This window comes from Ciconia boyciana, chromosome 1, assembly GCF_034638445.1.
Source record: "Ciconia boyciana chromosome 1, ASM3463844v1, whole genome shotgun sequence".
NCBI lineage: Eukaryota > Metazoa > Chordata > Aves > Ciconiiformes > Ciconiidae > Ciconia > Ciconia boyciana.
In genome coordinates, this window is record NC_132934.1 from 148,716,554 (window position 1) to 148,740,943 (window position 24,390).

The 24,390-nt window shown below is 44.8% G+C and overlaps 1 protein-coding gene and 1 long non-coding RNA gene across 3 annotated transcripts in view; both read right to left on the bottom strand.

The window, feature by feature from the left end:
- The window catches only part of TBC1D8 (TBC1 domain family member 8), a 52,191-nt gene extending 48,338 nt beyond the window's left edge, over positions 1–3,853 (bottom strand). For both annotated transcript variants that reach the window (XM_072849703.1, XM_072849702.1), the window contains exon 1: positions 3,710–3,853. In XM_072849703.1, the coding sequence (XP_072705804.1) occupies positions 3,710–3,836 (127 nt within the window). In that variant the 5' untranslated portion in view covers positions 3,837–3,853. The remainder of the gene's footprint in view (positions 1–3,709) is intronic.
- A 4,717-nt stretch (positions 3,854–8,570) lies between these two features.
- On the bottom strand, positions 8,571–15,880 carry LOC140648005 (uncharacterized). Its single transcript, XR_012041051.1, has 3 exons — positions 14,265–15,880; positions 9,615–9,696; positions 8,571–9,505 (listed from the first exon to the last, which is right to left on the bottom strand). It is a non-coding gene; the product is annotated as an uncharacterized lncRNA (long non-coding RNA).
- Between the last annotated feature and the right edge of the window lie 8,510 nt (positions 15,881–24,390).

Here is a 24,390-nt window from a genome sequence, read left to right on the forward strand (position 1 = left end):
GTGCTGTGTAAACAGCAACTGCAAAGCTAGCTGCTTGCGAAGAGTGAAAACCTACTCTCCATCCAGTGCCCGTGATGAAATCATTCCCAACACCTCCTAGAACAAGCAGCGTTGCTGTCAAAATGCACAAAACTAATCTAATCAAACAGGAAGGTGAATGAAGCTTTCAGCATCCCCTAATAAAAATGAAAGTAGTGACTCCCTTACAGGCTAAACCATCTTGCACTATTCTACCATAAGGGATTTGACAGTATTTTTGACTACTGATGGCATCTCAAGCTTATCATTAATATGTAACCTCAGAACCAAAGATATGGGCAAGTACCAAATCCAACAACTTTGACCTGTTAATCATGGCTACATCACAAGTCTTTTTGTAGGGATAGCCAGAGGTCTCCAATTAGGCAAAAAAAAACCCAGAGCCAACAGAAATTGCTGAGCTAAATAGTTTTTTAAAATCTATAAAAGTAGTTTTAGTTAAAAAATTATAATTCCATTTCTGTAATTTTTTTCTAAAACATTACCAATTTCCTTCCTAAGTCTCTGATCCAACAGAGCTCTCAAGTGGAGATCCAGGTAAAGTGGCAAGTTAAACATTTACTTGAAAAGCATAGCCCTCAGGAAGACAGAAACCAGAATGACACTGGTCAGGTAATGAAGAGTTAAACACAGCCTCCATCATTTTTTTGTACCCACTGCTTGCAAGCCCAGTGTGCATTCAGTAACTGCCCTAGGACGCACATTAAATAACAGCAGTAAATAGTCTCTCTCTTACAAACATCTGCTCAGAGTCTGACTGAAACACAGTACTCAAAGAAACAAATGTCGATATGGAAGAAAAGCGATTCTGTGTGAGAGATCTTCTCTAGTCCATCCTTCAGGAATTAAATCCACATAAAATATACCCTCCAGCTGTGCTAACTTACTCTTACATAATGGATAAAATGCCCTGGTAAGGACAGAGAAGCATCCTAGAAGAAAAAAACCCATGTGAATAAAGTAATAGGGCCATAAAACAGCTGTCCTCACATAGGTTCAGTGCAAATACCATGCTGCAGTTGCACTGTACCCGCGCAAGGGCAGCTCAGGCATCGCACCCTTCCACCCTGTTTAAAGCAAATTACGTTACAGGTGGTCCGCTGCCCCACCTGCACTCTTTACTCATGAAATCTAGTCTTCTGGGGGTTTTGTTCTGCTGATCCCGCATGGGTCTAACACAGCCTGAGGACGGGCAGCCTCCTCCTCCTCACCAGAGGAGCTATGAGATTCTCTTTTACCACGGCACCTGCTTTCACGTACAGGATCTTCAGATCTTTGAAACTTCTACCTTTCCATCAAACGTAACTGCAACTGGCCAGGGCTCAAGTTACTAAAGGGAAAAGAAAACAGATAGGGATATTGTTCTCACTTAAGCTTTGCTTCCCCAGTAAAACAAACAAAATCTTCTAACTTACGGCTCTACAGCTTGGTAGACCATACTCTGAAATATGGTAGTGCTGAACTGCCCTTTGTATCTGTCAGTTTGGAAAAGGCAGGTACTAATAAAGTGTCTCTACAGTCACATACAGCAAGAATCAGGAGGTAAGCTTTGCATCGAAAGCAGAGCTCCCAGCAAAGCCCAACTGTTTCTCAGCACAGGGCTCCATTTCGCTCATCCCAAGTAAAAACTGTGAAAAAAAATTAAGCTATCCATCTAACTCCAGCTATGCTTAATGCTCCCCCACACTTGCTTTTTGTTTATAGGACTCTAATTTCTAAGCCCTTTTAAATACAAGCATTTCCAAAAGGTTTAAGAGACTGTCAGAATTTACAGTTCCTTCGGAAAACGTTGTCTGACAGGAGCGGCTTTCCTTTGCCAGCCAAAAGAGATTTATGCAAGCCCGTGCACTGTAGATTCAGCAAAATGATTCACCTGAAACTTAACCAGAGAGAAAAGCAGTTTGCTTGGTTTAAGCTTGCAAATTTCTGCTGCGAAAAGCTCAGGCACGAGGAGTTAACATTTGTGGAGCTGAACCTCATGATTGTCCTGGACCTAAATCAAGCAGCTGTAAACGGCTATTTTTAACTCTGAAAATTAATCCACATCGTCCTTACAATCACAAAAGAGTAGCCTATGACTTCCACACAGGGGGCAGGGGAAAATATGAGGGTAGACGGTTGTTTAACTCGATGGCAAAACTTCCATTAACCTTATCACAGCTAGCATTTCATTAGTAATACATTGATAACATGGGATCCACCAAGCCACAATTAAGTTTTGTGCTCCTTTATGACTCCACAGCTAGAAGAAGCTCTGATTTAAAAAAAACAAAACAAAACAAAAACCAACTCATGCAGAAAGCGGTGTTATCGACTGGCAAGGGGCAATGGTTCAGGAGCAAAAGGTTTCAATAAAATAAATATCAAACCTGATACTGTAGCTTCTTAAACTGCCTAGAAAATATTGATTTTGAAAATACCCGACTATTCTTTCAAATATACAAGCCACCATTAAAAATTCTGATTTTTAGAAGGCACAAAACAGCCTCATCTGCTTTTAAGCAAGAACTACACTGTGAAACTGTATTATTTCTCCAAAGTATTGTTTGTTTGTTTGAATTCAGTTGTTGATGTCTTTGAACCAAAAGTTTGGCCCAAATTCCTCACTCAGTTACTCTACAACATCAATGCAGCCCAACGCGATGTTCTCGCTGGAGTTATTCACGGCTCTATACTGTTGAGAGGGTAGAGCGTGATCCTTGTTCTTCATATATATCCCTCGCTACGCGTACCTAGAGTGCCACATGGATATAACGTGCCCTACCTACAGCCACATAAGCCGTAGTACACTTAATGCACAAATAAGTCAGGACCCACTTTTCCACAACACTGAATTAACAACCCCCTCCCCGTAATGTACGGATCGGCCAAAAGTCACAAGTCCTGTATGCATTTCTATAACTCCCATTATATAAAGGGGGGGGGGGCGGAGCCCAGCGCCGGTGGCTGCCGGTCCGGGGGGCACAGGGGGCACAGCCCAGCCGCGCTGCCGCCAGCAGACCCCCGCCATCCCTCCGCCTCCCTCCGCCGAGCCCAGGGACCTCCGCCCGGTGCCCGCTCGGGCTGCAGCCAGCCCTGCGCGGAGCGGGGCCGGCCCCGACCTCCCGGCGGCTCCCCCCAGCCAACTCCACCGGCCCCGGGCACCGGCGCGGCTCCTCCGCACGGCGGCTCCTCCTCGGGCTCCGAGCTTGCCCTTAGTCACGTTTAAGCAAGCCACCGGGAGGGGAGAGAGGGGAAATAAAAATAAAAGTGGCTTTAGCGGCGCTCAAGGCTACAGAAGCGCGAAGCTGCTCCCGGGGCAACTCGGGGGGAGCCGGGGCCGTCCCCACGGCCCGGCCGGCGGCAGCCTCCGCACCGCCCGCGGCGGGGGAGCCGCGATGCCCCGGGCCGGCGGCGACCCTCGCCCGCCCCGCGCCCCCGCCCTCTCCGCTTCGCGCTGTCCCCCGAGCCGAGCTGCGCCGTGCCGAACCGAGCCGTGCCGAACCGAGCCATGCCGAGCCGGCCCGGCGAGGGGCCCCGCCGCGGGCCGAACAAAGAGGCCGCTCCCGCCTCCCGCCCCGCCGGCGGGTCCCCCCGGCGCGGCCAAGTTCCCGCGGGGCAGAGCAGAGGCGGGGGGACCCGCCGCCCGGCCCGCCCGGCGCCCCGCCGAGCCCCCCGCGCCACCAGGTACCCGTGAAGCGGCCGCCGCCGTCTCCGTGGCCCCGACGCCGCTGCAGGATGAAGTAGCCGCTGCTCTTCTGCGTGACCCACAGCTTGAGGGCGTTTTTCAGCAGCACCTCCTCGGGCTTCAGCCACATCTTTCCCCGGCTCGAGTGCCTCTCTCTCTTCCCCCCCCTCCCGCCCCCCAAGCCCGCCCGCCTGCCCCCCGCCGCTCCGCACCGCACCGCGGCCGCCCGAGTCACATCGCCCCCCGCGGGCTGCGCGGCGCGACGCCCGCTCCGGCTCCGGCTCCAGCTCCAGCTCCCTCCGCGCGGGCCCGGCCGCCGGGGAGGGGCCGAAGGCGGAGCCCGGGTGCGGGCCGCCCTCCCCGCGGAGCCGGGGGCTTTGTGCGGCGGCGGCTCCCGCCATCCGCGCCGCTGCGTGCCGCCGGGCAGTTACGGCGGAGATGGGGGGGACTCCGACCGGAGGGAGGGGGAGCGGGGCGGGGGGGGCCGGTTCTCCCTCTCGGGGGTCTCATGGCGCCCCGAGCCCCACACGCGGCACGTTGGGGTTCCCACGGCACCGCGGGGTCCTGGCGTACCCCCTGCACCCGCACTGCAGCCCGGCGTACGGCAGCCTGGGGCCGGACGGCCGCCGGTGTGCGCGGGGACGGCACCCGCCTTCCCCCTTTACAGCCGGTAGCGTCTGGATCAGGCCCCCGGGTCTCCCCAGCCTGTGCCGGCACACTCGGCATGTGGCCCACAGGTGCACACCCACACCCGTGGGTCTGTGTCTCCCGGCCCCCGCCGCGGGGAGCCGTCAGGGATGGCGGGAAGGAAAAGGTGCCTTGGCTTCGGCGGGGGGAGCTCTGCTTTCCTGTTTTCTTCTAGATCACAGCTTAAAGCGCCAGCCCGCAGCTATTTACTTTGATGTTTGAATGCCAGTGCTTGAAACTTCTTATCTCAACTGAAAAGTCAGAATCTTAATTTTACAGGGTTGGGGTTTTTTCCATTTAAGAAATAAGCCGGCACTGCTTGCGGTTGAGCTGTCGGTAGGATCGGTTTTGAACCTGCAGGAATGGTTACTGCTGCAGCACCTTACATTGGTAATGCTCTGACACTGCACCTTACATTTTCAGTAACTCGGATTGCCATTAAAACATGAGCAGTGTACTTTCTCTCAGTCACGTTCCGCTTCCGATTAACAGCGAACGTTAAATAATTTCTTTATAACCACTGCAGTAGCAGGCAGCCAAACCTCACATACTCTTCATTTGGATTAAAGACCTCAGTCGCTGTGGGTTAAATCACAACCTCATAATTTGGGCAAAGATCCCTCTTAGTAGAGAATTTTGATTATGGAAATGGACGTGAGCTTCACTTTACCAAGGTGAAGCTATCATGACGTGAGCTGTGAACTTCCCAACTCTTTGCAAGGGACTGATGCTGCCCGGGGCTCCTCAGCACAGCCAGCGGTAAGTACTAACTGGGATTTGGAAGGTGCCCGTGTGGACTGGTTTCCAGCTGCCAGTGGGAACATTTAGCAGGCAAAATTCTGGACTCAGCTGCAATCTAGTCAAGGCTGTGCGATCCGTGTTCTTCACCATTTCGGTGTAAAGCAATGATTTCACTTTTATACATCGAATGGAAGCGTACTACTTGTCTGATATACAAATAAAAGTTGTTAAAAGGAGGAGATGATGGACAACCACATAACAATGTATTTAAAAATTAATGAGAATGTAAGAAGGAGTTATTTAAAATGCTCTTTCAGGATAAGAATAGCTCAGAGGTTTCCCCTGCCCCCAAAACAATCCTGAAGACATGTAAGTCTCTAAAGTTTAAATGCTCAGTGAGTGAGATGGTGAATATTTCTTCCCTTTCCAGATATTTGAATATTAAGTTCTGTTATTGTTTTTGGAGCGTTTTTTCCATTCAACCTTGGGTTTCGGGCACGCTGATTTGAGACGTAATTGAGAAGAGGACCAAGCAGATTGCTGACCTTTGAGCTGCTTTTGAGCTTGAGAGTTAGCAAAAGAGCAAAGCAGTTGGTTTTCTGTTAATTACATCTTGAGACACGCTTCCGGTTGAACCCCACCGACAGTACTCCTTCAAAGTCATGGGCTTTGTAACCACATCCAAGTTGGCCCGACAATCATTCAATGAAAACGGTATCAGTCATGCTTTCTAAATAAGCAGCTTTTTCAACACATGGAACCGGTGGAAGGTAATTAGCAAAGAGCCTCTGAGAAATGGCTTCAGAGGGGGAAAAGGGGGATGGATGAGAAGAGGGAAAACTGATCCAGGACAACAGAGTAAAACAAAGCACTTTGTAATACATATTGTAATAAACAACTTCACATCTACTGAAAGGAGGAGTGTACTTCTTTCTCAATGTGGCATTGCGTGCAGCATTCCCTGACATCCCGAGGAGGCTGCAGAGAGGTGCTCGTTGCCAACATGCTGTGAGTTTTAGGATACTACCCACCCTCACGCCTGCCCCCCGGGCATCTCCTTCCCCACGGAAGTCAGCAGGACACACAAACTCACCGGAGCCACTTCAGCGTGAAGCATTCAGTGTGCATCACGTCCCGTACACCGCCAGGCCAGGTCTTTCGAATGGTCCCTGGCCTTGGCTGCAGCACGGCTGAGGACCGTTCACACACATCCTTCCTCTGGCTCTTCTGCGTCGCTCCTAACCTCAGACAGACGGGCAGCCACAGGCATGAGGAAGCAGTAACACAGCTGCTTCAGCACCGAAACAGGCACCCATAACCTCCAAGTCAAAAAGGCTTGCAGAAAAAAGTTGAACATGCTTATTATATTATTTAACCAAAAACGGGCAAGGAAAAAAGACCCCACACGTATATGTCTCATCACCAAATGGCGCAGCCTCTACCTGCTAACTATATAGTCTTTGGCAACAGCTAACAAAAGGTTTATGTTCATGGAGAAATTCTTGCAGCTATGTACTGGCTATTTCACCAGGATTTGGATGATCTGAGGATCTTCTGAAATTTCCTGTGAGGCAACAGTTTTATAACGCTAGTGTCTAGAGAGGTAAATAAAACCAGGGAGGACGGGAATCTAGATTATTAGGCAGAAAATAGGGTGCTGTGAGAAGTCATACACCTTTTTATATGTTCTCTGATATAGTCTAGAAAAGATAGGACTATCTTACTCAATTGCCTGAAAGTATTTAAAATTAGTAGGCAGGAGAAAAATAGCTTTAGAAAAAATGAAGATGTATTTGAAAGGAAAGAACTGAAAGAAAATGAGGTTTCTGGCCTTATGCCACCCTTAACATGTGCTCTGAAATGACTGTGTTTGGGTTATTTATGGTGCTATGTATCCCTCCTAGATTTCAGCACCAAATAGCACAAGGTAGGCAGTCTGCCGTTCAGACTACGTTAGAGCACAGCCTCTGTCGTACCTGGAATAAGCTGCAGAGATCCTGAGCATCCGTGAAACAGAGTACAGACTGCACAGGAGACAGGCACAGGGAAAACTTTGCATTCCCTTCTTGCCTTTGTCAGTGACTGCCTTCCCAGCCCTAGGCATGCCCTTTACCTTCCCACAGCTTCATCTTTTTCATCCATCAAGCACATATATCATTTTTATTCTGGATGTCACCAAGATGCTTGGGGAAGGCGGATTCCTCATGTGCATAAAACGAATGATGCCTCCATGGGCAGGAAACAGGCAGCTGCGGTGGTCTGGGCCTCCTGCCTGCCTGGCCCTCTGCAGAGGGTACCGAACCCTCTGAGCCTACATCGGCGGGGGGCTGGAAAAGCTTGAACATACTTAGGAGAGCGTGCGATGCTCTAGGATAGGCTCCGAGGCTTGCAGTTGCATAGTTGAAGCTGATACACACATGGGCGGCCACCAGAACAGGTTGTCCATGCTCCCCCCTCAACCAGACCTCCTCTAGTAAATTGCATTAACTAAACTAGTTGAAAACTAACTTTTATTTATGTAAATGTTTTGGATAGGTTAGTTCTTTAGTCATGTTGTGATTGTAGGAAAACTAGGGTGAAAATGCACGTCCTGGGCTGGGGGAAAAAAACCAGGCTGATCTTTCAGACAGGAGACCGTAGGGAGATTCATTTGCATTTATCACGAAATGAGAGCCTAAAGATGGAGCTTATTAATTTATTTATACTTATAGCAACAAATTAGATGGAATTTGGCTAGCATTCTGCAGGTGCACAATCCAATCATCTCCATGTTTCCAGTGTTGAGTCTTTATCTTGTGTCTTTATTAGTGTCTGAAAAAGCCCTAATCAGTGAGCTAATTCAATTCCCAAGACACAATTGATAAAATTCTCAGATGATCCCAAGTTTGGACATACTAGAGGCAGAATTGAGTGCAGAGAAATAATGTTTAGGGTGCTAGGGAAATAATACACATTAGTGAATCTAACTTTGGAAATTCAAACTGCTGGTGAATACATCTAGGGAAAAATAACTAAAATATACTTATACCAGGAGACAAAAAAAAAGCCTCACAGAGATTAATCAACAGCTGCTGTTTTCAACCCTTTATTTTCTGCAGCCCCCAAAGTTTTCCACTACGGTTTCAGCCTCCTGTAGACCAGTTGTCAGCAGGCATCAATACATTTGCTTTTCTTAGTGGCATGTCCCCTTGAAGCCACCCGCCCATGTGGAGGTCTGCAGCCCTCTGGCTGAAAACCATGGAGAACTCCGACAGCAGGGAAGGGATTTTTTCTGAAGAACTGAAGCCACAAGTCTTCGGATTCTCCATATCGATGGATTCTCCATTGATACATGGCTGGATTTTGAAAAGACCTTATCTCCCTACACCGAACTAAGGAGCAGACGTGGTGAGACGTTTGGTCAGCACCCGGCAGCAGCCTTAAGCCCTCAGCACACTGCTCCAGGCACAGGGTCACCCTTGAAAGGACCCTCAAAATCCAAAATCCCCCACTGCTAAGACTGCCAGGCTTTCCATGTAACATAGGATCATATTTCTTGCATTGTGGAGACAAATCCGCATCATAGACCAGGTAGATAACAGTACTGCTCTACAGAAGTCCGAAGGGACCTTTCTTGATATATCATATTAATTTCAGAGTAATTCGGTGCTTGAACGATGTAGATCTAGTGGAGGCAGTTTAACAAAGAACAACAGAAGTGATTAAGGGTTTAAAGCTGACTTGCGAGCTCAGATTGGATGGGTCTGATATATGTGTACCTCGGCTGAAAGTGACAGCTGAAGCGGAGCACAAAATAGCTGCCTACAAGTATCGGTGTGTTAAACACAAAGAAGATGATGTATTTATTGCATTTAAAAAGCACTTCACTCAAAGCAGTAGGAGATTTTTTTTTTTCAAAAAGGAAAGGTTAGATTAAATACTAAGCAAATCCTGCTGACCAGGAAGTTTTTCACTGTGCTGAATAGTGTACCAAGGGACTAGAGGCATTTTAGAAATAGTATAAGACGGAGTTACTTTCAGTTGAGATTCAGAGAGATTAGGCAACCAAGTAAGATGTCCTTTGCCTCCTATGCCCAGCTAATGACTTTCTTCACTACAAGAAATCCCCTACAAGAGGGGATTTTTAAAGATGCTTTGAAAGGCTCCGCTGCAAGGTTTTTCAGGTCAGACACCCTCCCAGACATTGTCCTGTTGGAAAGGGGCCATGTTTGCTTCTCACTTGCAAAAAGTCCACTTCAAATTTGGCAGAAACGAGAGGGCCCAAAGGGAAATCACGGTAATCCACACGCAGCTCCCAACTCCTGGCAGCATGCCTCCATTGAAACCACGCTGCAAAGACCCCTCCTGCCAGACGTGTCAGATCCCAGGAATCTGCAAAAGCAATTCTTAAGCTTAGATCTTTTAAATAGATTCAAACACAAGATGCATTTGGGTTTGAAAGGATCCAGGAGATGGCAAAGGTACTTGAGGTCTTCCATACCAAGAACTGCTGTGGAAATGCCTGACCACTCTCAGCTACATTTCCAAGTTATTTCATCTTCATCATCTTCACCCTGTAATGACTGGATTGCAAAAGATAGTTCATGTTTATGGGTCCACATGTTTTTGTCTTCCTGCCTGCTCTAGTAAAGTAACAAAACTATTACGACCTGTAATTAATTCCAGAGGTTTAATTTATTATCTCTGATTAAATTAATGTCTGTGTAATAATGAAGATATAAGAAGATCTAATACACTATCAGGAGCAAGCACAATTAAACTAAAGACAACACTGTAAAAACAGATTAGAGGTCTTGACTCACAGTTTTATGCAATAATATTTCATGGCTTTTTCCCTGTCAACATTATAATGTGCATTTTTATATCTCAGCTGGCCAAACGCATTCAAGTGCTAGGTCTTTTGATGAACTATTTAGGATAGCAATGTCCAAAATGTTTCTGCTGCTGATTCCACTTCTTGTTTTACTCCTAGCATCGCTCCCTGACTTCCAGTTGCAAAACCCATTTCTGCAATTTAGGACTGCCAAATCTCTTCTGGGAACCACACGGTTACTGTAACACTGGAAGGGCTATCCCATTTCAAGGGGTTTGACAAACATTTCCTAAGAAGACACCCCTCTCAGGACATGTAATTAAAATAATACGTGCATGTGGTTTAAGGCAGTAATTCTCCAACTTTTTTCTTGTCTCCCTCAACTTCCAGTTCTCCAAAACACTGGAGGAAAAAACAGTCCGTTAGCCCTATACTCACATACAGCAAATCCCTGCAGAGCATGCAGGTGATAGAGGGGAAACCCAGGCAAGTGCTTCATGGCCACTGTTTCTGCAAAGGACAGCAGAGGACTGTGACCATGACTTGCCTGCCAATCACTTGACACCCCCCTACAATGCTTAATAATGCTTCTGCAGTCCACCAGAGTTGAGTCATGCCTGCTTTCCTCTCCACCTTCAGCAGGTGCAGAAGACCTCTCTTCATCACAGCTTGTCCAGCCCCATTGGTGATGACCCTGGGAAGCTGAGAGGAGATGCTGTTGATGACTTCTGGTATCATGGAAAGAAGAAGGTACTTCTCCTATTGCCCTCCTTGTCCATCCTCCAGGGGCTCGACCCCTCATCTCACAGGTGTTTTCATTCTCAAAGACATAGCTATGAATAGACCCCATCCACTCAGGACTTTTATATATCATCCAGTTTGACATTGAAATGAGACACTAAAATTATACTGGTACAAAAGGAGAAGAATGCCCAGCCCGATATAAGAAACTGCATTCCAAGAATACCATTTATTTTTGGCATGGCATAGTCACTATAGTGCAGTGGGAACGGAAGAGCTGGCCTCCTAAAATACATTGGCACTCTTTAAGGAGAATGAAGGAGGCAGCCAGGGGATTTGATGATACCTTTTAGAATGTAACGAATTAAACTCAGTGATACAGGATCTTGAACAACTGTACAAATTAGCAGTGCCAGGAACAAAGGTGGTAGAATCAGAGGTAAAGGTGCAAGGGCTCTTCAACCTGTGACAAGGTGAAAAGCCCAGAGCAGAGAGGACAAAACTTCCTAAATGGAAGTTTTGACCTGCCTGTTTTCTAACTGCAATTTTCTGTAGAGCAGTGGTGTTTCAGCAGCAAAAGCAAATGACCTTGATAGGAAAAAGGTATTGCTGCACTAACACACTACTGAAAGCGTAGCTGCTGGCATTCACTCGTGCTAGGCAGTCTCAAAGGAAGCCTGAAGTGGAGCGGCCAGTATTAGCAGCAACTTCCTCCAGGGCTGTTTCCTGATCCAAAATCCCCATTCTAATTCATCTTCCAAGATCAAAAAGTCTTCAGGAGTTCAGCAATAGTCAGGTGATTTTTGGAAAAAAAAAACAAAACCCAAACCACCTCCAAAAGTATGCCAGCATTGTTTATAGTGCCCCATCTTGTTTCCATATGAAGATGGGCAGTGGTATTTCTACCATAGCTGTCTTTTGCTGGATCTGGGTACAATCCACCTTCACTAAAAGTATGGCCTAGAAAGCTGGCAGAATTTCCACTTTGCTTCGCTGCACTTGGAGCCAGAGGTTCTTTTTGTTTTAAAGATTTCCTTTAGGTGCTTACCCTGTTTTTCCTTTGAACATCCATCCCCTGGAATATCGTCCGTGTAGACAGTGAAACCTTTTTGAAATCGTGAAATAACCATGCCTTTTTCTCAGTCAGAGATGACTGAAGGCTCACAAGAGTTGCAGAACAGAAAGACATGAAAGTATATTGTCTCATTAAAGTTATTATGGTTTCCGTCCTGCCTATACACAGCAGGGTCTGGTGCCGTACTCCTGTTCCATGGGATTTGTCATAAGCCTGCACACACAGGGACTCTATGACCAGCTTGAAGCCGCACAAAACTCCACTGCTTTCCATTTTCGTGAATCCTGCGCACCTGTTTGGCAGCTGTGGAGGAGTCAGCATCTCCCACCGTAGAGCTTGACGCCACATTACCACCCCAGCAGCGTCGGGGTGAGCGTGCCGGGGCTGCCGGGGCTGCCGGGGCTGGGCACGGCAGTGCGGCAGAAGGCGTAGGGAGGAACCGCCGTTTCTGCTCACCTCCTGAGGATCTGAAACCACCCGTGGGGAGCTGCGGCTGCAAAACTGTGTCACAGCACAAACCTGATTGTCACAGAGCTGTCAGCGCTTGGAGGCGAGTTTTAAAATGTGTATGTGAGTGCCTTTGAGGTACCCTTTAAGATAATTTTTTTTGGCAATTTTTTATTCATTTTTGTGCGCTGAGGATCCCCAAAGGAGCATTTCTGTTGTGATTCTTACATCTTCCCACTGATCTGCTATGACACTCAGGGTTATGCTGAGACTGTACTCGGCACGTCGCTGATATTGCCGGGTAGGAACCGTGCTGCACATGCCTACGACTGGGTTTGAACCTGCTCTCTTTGATCAGTACTGCATTTCTGCTTCTACCTGACTGCTATATTCTGTGTGAAAGCTCTGTGATTTCCTCCTGTTTTGGCTGCTGGCTAATTTAAACGTGACACCCTCCATTTCTACAGAATTTGGAGGCTTTTTCACCACCCATGTTTTTGCAGGTAGGCAAACAAGACGTTAGTCTTTGAAACAAACATAGCCACACAACAATTAAAATTGGGAATGCATCATTCCAGAGAAAATAACTAGAAATCTCTCTTCCTTTTTTTATTATACTGCTATATAAAAAATTTTTTTTTTCTTCTCTGGACTACCAATTCACATGATTTCTCATGAAGACCTGCGTCGTTTCTCCCTCACTTCAGTGAAGCTGGTGACTACATACACATCCATGTTTTCTGTTCTTTTCAGAAATAAAATATTCATCACACACTTACAGAAATGCACCCAAACCATCTGCCTAGTCTTTATGGAAGATGTAGAAAGATTTGAAAACATGCTCTGCTTCCCTTCCCATTTACACAGATGAATGGGTTTGCTTGGAAGTCTTTTCTTTTAATCTTTGTTTTACTTTGCCCTTTTTGTAAGGGTCTTAAGCCCACAAAGTCTTTGTTTCCATTCTTGTCATGGTGCAATAGCAACAAATTAAAATGTTTTTACATATCTGTTTCTCTCATAAATCAGTCTCTCCGTATACACTTTGGGAAAATCCAACAAGCCAACAGAGCCTGAATTTTCAGAAGCTATTGCTGCTTTTGAATGCACAGGTTTAGACCTAGCTTTGCAGAAGTAATCAGCATATAGCTGACAATGATGGCAACTGTGAAATCAGTCCCTTTGGAGTTCTGGTGCTGAGCATCAAGGGGAGCTCTTAAAAGTAGTTTCTGCTTTTGAAAACTTTGGACTTAAGCCAGAGCTTTCATCTCCTTATCTATGAAAATGGAATACAGCTTAAATACCTCTCCAACAGCCCATGAAGGTTCATTAATGTTTATAAAACACTTGGAACTGAAAAGCACCAAGTATCACTGATTATTTATTAATTCCCATTGTCTTGCACCTTCACATTCCTTTCACAAGCCAAATAAGAGGATTTTGCGGGCAGCAGAACCAGCAAAACCTGTAACAGCCTCCGCTCTCCTCTCTGCCTTCCCTCACTGTAATAGTCTCCCTGTAGCCCCTCCCCAGATCCCCACATTGCCTTTACAGCTTCAGTCCCCCCTTCCCGCAATGCCTCCTGTCTCCCCTCCTTCCAGCATGGTCCTGGACTCCCTCCCAAGGCCTCCGTGCTGAGGCTGGCTGGTCCGACACAGCTGCAGAGTGGCCAAGAAGTGAGAGCATGAAAATTGGTTAGACTTGAGAGACCGAAGAGCAAAAATGAGGGCGGACTCCACGGTAGAGCCCTTCCTCCCAGCAAGCTTCCAGCTGACAGAGCTTGTACAGCTCCATCTCTTCCAGGCCTCTGCCCCTCTCTCTGCTTTGGTTGAAATTAGCCACAGGTTTAAGAGTTACTGGGAACAGGGAGGTTGGCACGAGGCTGTGTAAATACAGAGTTGGTTTCTTCCTTTGTTGATCAAGTAGACGTTTGCAATGCTCTGAATGTTCAGATCATAAATAAACAGCACTGAGAAAACTCACTCTTTGCTTGAAACCATTTATCTAAGTACAGGATTGACATTTCACTGTGCTCCTTTTTACAAGGTTGTACTCACAGTGGCAGGTGCATGCGAGTTGATCCATTCGTGGTACAGATTAAGTCTTCTGAAGGACACCGTGGCTTGTCTCAGAAGTGCTTATGTTCTCCAGGAACAAGACTCAGGACCTTAACAAAAAAGCATTTTCAGAAGCATTTTCATGCTATCAGACTATCCTATAGTAGCTCTCCGCCCATCTACCTTGTGCCAATGTGACATAAAGTTTACTCAGCCCCAGCATGGCCTGTGGAAGCTGCAGTAACTCCTTCTGGCCAGAGGAAGGATGTTGTAAACCGAGGAGCTTGCTGGGGCATGCCATCTTCTAAAGACAACATATCTGCAAAAATACAGGAACATTACATCCATACAGGCACTTTGTATACCTACATGGAGAAAGCAGTGAACTAATGGGGGAACTGAAATTAAGCTAGTTGTGTTACCGCTCTGCCCTTCTCTTGGCCGAGAAGCAGCCCTAGGACTTGGAGGACCTGACGCTTTCAGTTCTGCAACACATTTGCAGGTCTGGCAAGTTAGACTTCTGCCCGCTTCTCGCTGTAGGATTTAGCCTGGCTTACATATGTGGGCGTGGATACCCAGACAAACCAAACTTGCCCAAAAGCACACATTTGGTTCACAGTTCTATATGCAAGTCCACGCGAGGAGTTTTGGGAGAGTGGCTAGGACTTCAAAGCATCACCGGTATGAACTACCTAAGGAACTGTTTCACTGCGTGCTGCAGAAAGATGTGTTTGTCTTTCCTCAACTCCTGCTCCCAGACGTTCCTAGTCCATTATTAAACTACCAAAAAAAAATACTTCTGATTCAGCATTTTCTCCCTTGTGTCCTCTCCAGCTGCTGCCCAGGCATGGATCCTGCAGCAGGGAATGAGCTGTTCCTGTTTTGGACTGTGATGTTATTTCAGAAGGATGCACACAGAAGGCTCTGGCCATGAAGGGCATTTCAGCAGCATTTTTTTTAACCCTTATTTGACAGTGATAGTTCCTAGCAAAGAAACAGTGCTGCTGACGTAGCAGAAGGGAGACAGCTGTTGTTTGCCTCAGCCCTCACCAGCTGAGGTCTCTGGTGCCACAGGGTTGTGAAACTGCATCAGGATCTAGAGTAGGGGTGATGAGCAGCAGCTACAGAGTTATTGCACAGTGAAAGCCCTGTGAAGAGCTTGCTCTGACCCACAGGTGCTATAATAAACCAGGGAGGGGGGCCAGTGCACGAATGGGTCATCGCCACTAATCGGGAGATGGCTATGCCAGGCTTAGGTAACCGTTTTCGTGTTGATTAGACAACTGCTAATGCTGTGATAGTAAGATGTTTGTGCTGTGGTTGCTGATGCCAAACCACAGGCTCCGGTGGCTAATACACATGAAATAGTAGCTGGCTGGGAGAGAGTGCACTTTTCCAGCTACACTGACTGCATGTGTGTGTCCTTGGTGTGATCTCTGCAAGAAACAAGAATGACTGGCAGTCAGGGACATAGATCTGCAGATGGTGGCTGGTCACAGGGAAACATTTACGGACACAAGCACGGGATGCATAGTGCTTGAAACAAGGATCCTGAGGAAACCTAGGGTTTCCCCTTTGGAGAAGGGACTCAGTTTATTTCCAGTAATATACTTACAAATAGGATGTTTCTGCCCATTATTACATTATTTGACCCACCTCACCATCTTCTGTCCTGGCATGCAAAGTTATATGCTGATGTCAGACCACCTGATGGGAACAGAAGGTTTAATTATATATTAAATATGTGCAGAACGGTTTCAGTTGCTGAAGGCAAAATGGCCCAGCCTTCAAACTTGTTTGGATGCCACTGTGCTCCGTGCCATTTGTGTTAACACAGCACTCTGCACCTTCACAGCTTCTGCGAGGGTGTCAGTTAAGGACACCAGTCTTCTGTGATAGGCAGGGACAGCAAGAGAAATCAGGGATGCCACAGGGTCTCGTATCTCCGTACTGCAAGTGGCATGCTTGTGCACTTGCGTGCATCACAATTTGTGTATGCGAGAGGAAGAGTTTCATGCTGTAGGTACTTCTTGACTCTTCTTCCTTTCCCATGCACTCCAGGGTGAAGCACATTCAAAATAATTTGGATCTGTGTCCAAGATCACTAATCATTTTCAGGAGAAGGGGAACCTTTATTCCCCCCCCAACAGATTCCTGCCCTGTCATCTTATCCAAGAAGAAAACTGTATTCTATTCCCTCTACTAAGAAAGCTTCTTTTTTTGTTGGAGGAGGGGGAGAATTTTCTTATTTACATTTTTCATCACAACAGGGCTACTGCTTTTTTTGGTCTCTCTTTTATCTCATCTCCACCCATTATTCTGTTCCAAATCCCCTGCAAGACAGTAGTTTCCAGACACTCAGATACTTCAGATTTAGGCTTGAAAGAATTTGGGAAGCAAGTAGCACAAGTTTAATGAGGAAGGGTAGGACAACTGAAGAAAAGGCATATCACCAATACTGTTTTAAATACATTTTTAGGGTACTGACTTGTTGGAATTCCCTAACAGAAGAAGCTGCTTCCAGAACTGTGACAAGAGACCTTATCTCTTCGCTAAAAATATGTTTAAACATTATCTGCTGACCAGCATATTACTGAATTGGGAAGAACTAAAGAAAGCTTAGTCTCTTAAATGATCTTACCAATTTCTCTATTAAAAAAAATTCTCAAACATCATAATAAGGATGTTAGGAAGGCATTGGCAGATGTAAGACTAAGTTGGAGAAGCTCTCTGAAAACCAAATCTGCTTTTCCTTTTAGCTGTGCGCCCTTCTCCCATAATGTGGCATCATGCTATACATCTCCAAGGTGTTTATGCACTTCCATTGCCACTGAGACTTAAAACACAGGTCAGTGGGGACAATGCTGTGCTGCTGAAAGATAAGAGAATATATATGTCACAGTGGAAATACGAACTGATGTTCACTAGGCTTATAATATTAGCGTTATCTTAAGACTATTTTCCAGGCATCTGAACTATTTTCCAGACATCACTGCAAACACAGGTAGAGTAAATAAATAATTATGCTATATACTTCCCTCCAACACAGAAACACACATGCTGCTCAGGACCATACCTTACAGGCAGCCAGGGGACAGGCTGGGCTTTTGCCTTGGTCCGAATATACTTGGTATGTTCGGTAGGTAAAAGTCTCCCAACAGGGACACCGGAAAAGCTCAGAGGCTGCCCACAACTTAATATGGGGGCAAATCTGCACTCTCCATTTGAGGCAGCAGATGCACGTGCAAAGGGTTTATTAAATGACTGGTTAGATGTGAACCTGCCCCTATTTCTCCAGTCCATACTTATTCTTCATGACAGGAATTACCCAGGAAACATCTGTCAGGTAATGGCAAAGACAGTGATGACCATTCTCTAGCACTGGCTTTGCATTTCTTTTCCACCCTGTTCCTTGAGCCACCACTGAGAAGCTCCCCAGAACATGACCTTAAAATTCAGTCACTTTGGGATATAAAGAAAAACCCCAAAGAGTGCTCTGACCCCTGCCTCCCACGTGTCCAACAACCCCGCTCCTTCCCTTCCCCTGTGCCACCTCTCTCTCTCCACCCCAGAACTACTGCCAAGTACCCAGGAGAGCCCCTCCAGAAGCACCTCTGAACTGCCACCCCAGTCCCTCTTGTTCTTGCACCTTCGGGAGACAGCGTCCATCACGGCAGGGTTACAGCCACACGCAAGGTGACTTGCCAGCGTGTCGCTGCCGACCTGCTGAATTCAACCAGTACTTCTCCAGTGGGGGAACTGGTAAGGTCTCTCCTCTGGCCCAGCCACTCTTTTTCATAAAGCTTCCGTGCATTTAACACTTTTGAAAGAATTTTGCCTCTCTGTCAGATCTGGCTGGAAAGATTAATGGTCAGAAGTTGATGGGGGAGGGAAGGGGGGAAGGGGGCTGATTTGATAGACAGACAAATAGACAATGTGATTGCATCAGTCTCATTTCCTTAGGAAACTGGGCTAAAAATAAAAGGCTTTATTTACCCCTGGGAATAAAGCAGAATGTCTCTCACATCTTTACAAAACATTTGTTTCTATGTATACTTATAAATAGTCAGGATGGGAGAGGAAGTTTGCACTGGATTTTGAGCAGAGAATTAAAAGGAAGAGCAGGAGGTGCGTGAATTTCAAAACCTGGGATCCTTTTGGACAGACGACAGCACAGCAACGAATGCAGGCTCTTGTACACCAATGCCACGTTACCCATGTGTATACATTGTTGGCCTGCAAACCAACTGCCCATTGGGCAATTTTTCACACTGCCACAGAATGAATGCACTTCTGCACTGATGATGGATGATGTGCTTTAGACCAAATCCTTCATGCACTCTGAAGTCAGCAGACTCTCACAGGTGTAAGGGAGCAACACGGAAATTGCTATATTTGATCGGATTTGTGGTCTAGAGATTCCTGTCTGACGGTGACCAAGACTAGCTACTTCAGAGGAAATACTCCCAAAAGGGTCTCATCCATCATTAATAGATTGTGTAAGCTGAAGAAGCACTTATACTAGATATTTTTGTTATCTTTGAAAATGTCATATGCCTCCTTACAACCTTGGCCTCGGTGACAGTCTGAGGCAGTAAGTTCGTTTTATGCATGCTGTACATAAAATGCTTTTTGTTAACAAGATTTGAATTTACTACCTTTTGGTTTCATTGAACAGGCAGCATTGTGACTTGGGCTTTTATAGTCATACTTAACAGGAGAAAGGTTCATACAGCAGGAGCCGAGGGGGGCTTCCCTCATAGTGGGTTGGCAGAATAGAAGTGGCTGTATCGTCCATCTCCTTTGCTTTTGCACTACCTTTTAGTTTTTGCTTCAATGGCCTATGCACGGAAGCCCCTTCTTCCTGAGACATGCTAGAATTTCCATTACAGGGATACTTTGCAGTCCCAGCAATCACTGCGCTAAAGACTATGTAAACATGTCACTAGAGGCAGTCCTCGTCCTGAAGAATTTACATTTAAAATATGGAAGACCAGCACAGTCTGGGAAAAACAGACACAGTACACCGTTGGAAGATAAGAAAAGGAACATATATCTTGCCTGCAGGTGTAACTGGGGCTCTCACTAGGACTTAGCCTCAACTTGGCTTCAGACTTGATTCTTGCTTCTCCGGGGGATTCAGCACGGCTTTAGGGATGGGATTGATCTGTCCTAACTTCAAGGTAAAAAATGAGACATCTGAGCTGATCATTCTATAATCCCTCCACGGTCACCCAAGAGAATTAGGTACTTCCAGGAGACCATTCATGTGTCCTACCTTAAATAAAATTATAACAGCCATTTCTTCTGTCTACAATTATATGCATCTGAGATTTCTTCTCAGACTGGTTTAAAACCCATGCTCCACTCTACTGCTTTCAGCAGAGTTACTCATTACTACCACCATCTATTCAAGATAGACTATTTTTCCCATTTCCAAATTTGTCAACCAGATGAAGATGGTCTTCTTGATCATCTCTGTCAGTAGTTAGAAGTCAGAGTCTCTGATATAGGAAAAAATAGAACTTTACTTACATTTTAATCACAAAACATGTGCCCATGCCTGTCTTACGTACTTTATTTGTTAAATAGCTTTGAATTTCTTAGGTAACCTCTGAGAATCGTGTATCTTAATTTTAGCCTAACTTGCACACTGGGAACTACTACTAATTCAAAAAGCATCTTAGACTTACACTATTCACTTACACTAATCACTTACGTATTCTCCGAAATACTCTCATGATCTTGAAAGCAAAGCACAGAGATTGGAAAAAATATGAACAAAATGGTAATCAAAGCAGATGGGGGTTTTTTTAAGCTCAAAATCAAAAATCCTGTCTAATTATACTCAACTGCAATAAAGTCTGAGTCATGACTCGTCAGATGATCCCTCTTGGTTGATGTGGTTACAAACCAACAGCTGCACATTGGGAGAGCAAGCAAACTGAAGACCTTACAAAAGCATGTCTTCCTTGTTTCCCTGGTCCTTTGTTTTTCTCTCTCTCTCTGTATTACCTTATGTTCAATCAACCCATAGGGCAGAAACTGTATTTCCTAATATCTTGATAGTGTCATGCACATTTATGTTGCCATACAGACAACTGGTGTGCAAAGAATACGAGTGATGCTGTGAAAAGGCAGAAGGGTAAGGTTAATACTTGATGTAAACTTGACTTGTATTCGTTTGTTATAAATACTCCCTGAAAAAACATGTCACAGCACTGGAAAAAGAAGGTCTTTACTTATAACACAAGGAAAATACATGGCTGATGCAGCCTGGCAATGCTGCTGTTAGTTTTATGTCTGACTAGCCACACATGCAGGCTAGTCAGGGCACTGTATGGCTGCTTCACATCCTGCTCATTGACTTCTCAGAAACCTCTCCTGAAAACTTCACTCTCCATAGGATGCAATTACTGAGTTATTCATCAAAAGGGAACCATTATTTTATGTTGATGTGTATGTTTGCTGGTTTCATTTTTCTTTTTTGTGTTTCTTAGTCCACCCACTTAGCCTGAGTTAGGGTGTCCCATAACTCAGCTATCTCCTATCTAGAGGGCATCCTTGGGCAATTTACTTCACTATGGAGCTAACGTTGCATTCTCTGACAGCACTGACTGGATCTGAATCATTAATATCTTCATCGTGACCAGGGCAGATAAGCAAAGCTGCTGCTGGATACAGTGATTTTGTGTCTTTCCCTTTTATTTCCTTGTACCAAGGATTATGGCTTGCTTGTTTTAAGACATTGAAAATTATGCACTTCTAATGTGGCTGATGGCAACAAACAGATTGCGGGTGAGGTGGGGAGACATTCAGTAGATAGAGATTGTGGAGTTTTTTTAGTAGACAGATATTGTGTTGCATTTGCCTTGTCTTTGAATCACATTAAATATACACACTGTTAAAAGGCTATTGAAATGTTCAAATGTCAGTGTTTCAAATGAAAATCAATAGCATGCTATTAGGCTCATTATATTGCTGTTATGCATCATTAAAATGTATTTAAAAGCTTTCAGCATAAAACAGGAGATGGGATGAATAACAAGACACTTTGAGGATGTGCAGGATACTTAGAAGGCAATAAAGAGTCAGGCACAAGAGAAACTTTGTAGGTAGTTGGAAAGCAAAGAGCTCACTGGGTGTTTGAAACATATGGGAACATGAGAAAACGAATGACGCAGAACCCTGAGGATACAAATCAGCGGAGCTGCACCACTGCTGGAGGAAAACAAAATCGTCAACTATTTTTAAAGATACTTTTATAAATGGGTCTTTGCAGTTTGAGGTTCTCTCTTTGCCTGGTCTATATATATCACTACACCACAATGCTCAGTAATGACCCTAAAAATACTACTGACATTTTGCCTTCTTGCACAAAAGGATTGTATCAGGTCCTGAAAGCACATTTAAAAATTAGCTTTTCCAAGCATCTTTCTGGTCAAATGTCACGTGGAAAAGTGTCACATCAGCAGATACTCTAACCTACTTCTTCCCTATCTGAAATAGATTTCTAATGAGAAACTTTTGGTTTAATATTTAAATATGTGTGTATGTTTATACATGAATAAGTGCGTACATATACAATTATATACATATGAGAGAAAGAGAGCTTCCTTACTAAACTTCTGAAATTATCTTTCTGCAGGGAAAGAATGGGAAGAAGTGACTCTCCTAATGGATGGGAGTTTAAATGGGCAAGAGGGACAACAGATTTCCAGCCCCTACACACATGTATTTTTATGGTTTTATATCCGATTGTCATTGAGCACACGCTTGCCTTGTTCCTGGAGCAGGACTAGAGCACAGACCACCGTCCTGCATCTCACCAAGCACACTCTAAAACCATCAGAGCCTGCTTTTGCTCCCTTTCCCTTGCAGTGAATCTTTAATCCCTGTAAACAAAGCAAAGTAACTTCAGCCAGAGGAGGTGAACACTCCCCTCTGCTCCTAATAGCCATAGCCTGGGCTGGACTTTAAAACTCTAGAGGCAGAGGAAGAAAGAGAACCTGAATCTCCCATTTCCTGGACAAGAGCTCTCTAATCAGCTCTGAATTATTGAATACTCTTTCAGAAGGTGGATTTCAAATTTGTAGCTTAAGCATAAAGTCCTTCCTCCTGCAATTTTATCTGCATAGGTAAAGATTCAACTGAAATGGATTTTGGATGAAAACAGGAACATAAAGCATAAATCAATTCATCGAGCCAGGGAATGGAAATAGTGCCATTTGAGTCAGATGTGCAATTGCATAGCTCAAATCATAAATGCTGAGTCCTCAAATTAAAGTTAACAGTGAAGAGTTCCCAAGCAATGCATATACTGAATGTTTTCACACAAAACACGTGCTCAGCTATTTTAGAATTACAGATGGATTTTTAAAAAATCCCTGCCTGATTAAACAGTAAGAAAAAAGGACAAATGAAAATATCACTTTGCTTCAAATCATTTGTTGAGGAAAAAATATTTCTGAGTTATCAGGGAAGGGTTTCCCAGTCAGAAGAAGGGTCTACATAAAGATATATATGCAAATAGCCATACTGTATGCTGCTTTTATGTGCCAATATGACCCTGCTGGAGTTTCACCATTGATTTTAATTGGGGCCAAAGCACCATCTCTTCTGGAAGTGTCTAACACTCAAGAAACCAAGTGAGTGGACAAACATTAATTTACATATGTGAGCATCCGCCATTTGAAAACTGGCTTAAAATGCAGAGGTATCACTAAAATTCACAGTAGTTAAAGAATTCAGCAACGAACATGTTTACTTCTAAGCCACCGAGCGTTCAGCACTTATGAAGCCATTCATGCTATGATATTTTTGGTGTTTCTTAAGTGCTCTTCAAGCTGTATCCAAGAATCCCTTGGCATCTTTGAGGTCTGACTAACAAGTGAAGATGCGTTCTCATACAGTTACTCAGGAAGGCTTTTAGGCATTGTTAGTGTGCCAACATTGTTGATTACCCCAGGAATAACAGAATCAGTTTCTGCATTGGTGGTCCCATCTTGTGTTTTGAATTGAAGAGATGAACTCGGAAGAAAAACATGCAATGGTCACGAGAAAGATACACATGAAGAGATGCATACAAAACGCACCTACTCCTTCCTCTTTCTGATATGTTGCTATTTAAAATACACTGTAGATGGGATAGGTCACTTAAATGATTATGGAAGGGAATTTGTGTACAAGAGAGGTCTCATGAGAATAAACAGAACAATCTGGAAGTGCTTTAATTTCCCCTTTGACTTTAAGGTGTGATTTAATTCCTTCCCACTGTGTCTGTCCCAAATGAAATGTGGGATAAGAGATATGCTGGTGGGAGTTGTTTCCTACGTATTCAGCCTCTTTGCTAGAAGAAACTCAAATACTTGCTGCAGAGCAAGTCAATTTAATACATCATCTTTGCCACTTTTTCTTTCTCCTTCCAAATGCTGTCTTTTTCTATTGCTCCTTCATTAGTAGTCTTTTTTCTAGTGCCCACCATGCAGTTCATGTTCCTTGTCTGTCATCTAAAATACAATAGAAAACAATAACATAATAAATTTTAATAAGGAAAGAAGGAAAAACAACTTCTACAGTTAAATTACACAGCCTTTCCCTTAGCTCAGGAAATCAAATCAAATCAAACTGAACGTGCTCCTTTGGTCGTGGATCTAATTTTCCAGCAACAATTACAATTTATCAAAGGCTGGTGTTCATTTAAATACTAAAACAATTGCATACTAACAGTCAAATCATTTGTAAAGGTTTATTTGTATTTGCAAAGGGTTACCTGCCAAGCTAGATTGTCTGTGTCACTTTTAGTTTGGAATCTGTGCATCTGTATTAGCATTTATGAGGCAACAGGACAGAGTTAGACAAGGAGACTGAGAGTCTGTAATTTAAGTATAGCCCAAATCTCTTTATCCCTCTTTAGGAACTCAAAGCATGATTTTTACTGAGGTTCTTACTCAAACCTGAACATAAAGAATGACGGGTATATTTTATGCTTTTATTGACCATTTAATAGCTATTCTACAAGCCATCTAAAAGAAATGGAATATGCTCAGCCTGGTCCCGGAGGAGCTCTTCTGCAAAGGCAGAAAACTGAACCTTTCCCTTTACACCACGAGGCTGTGCTGCAGTG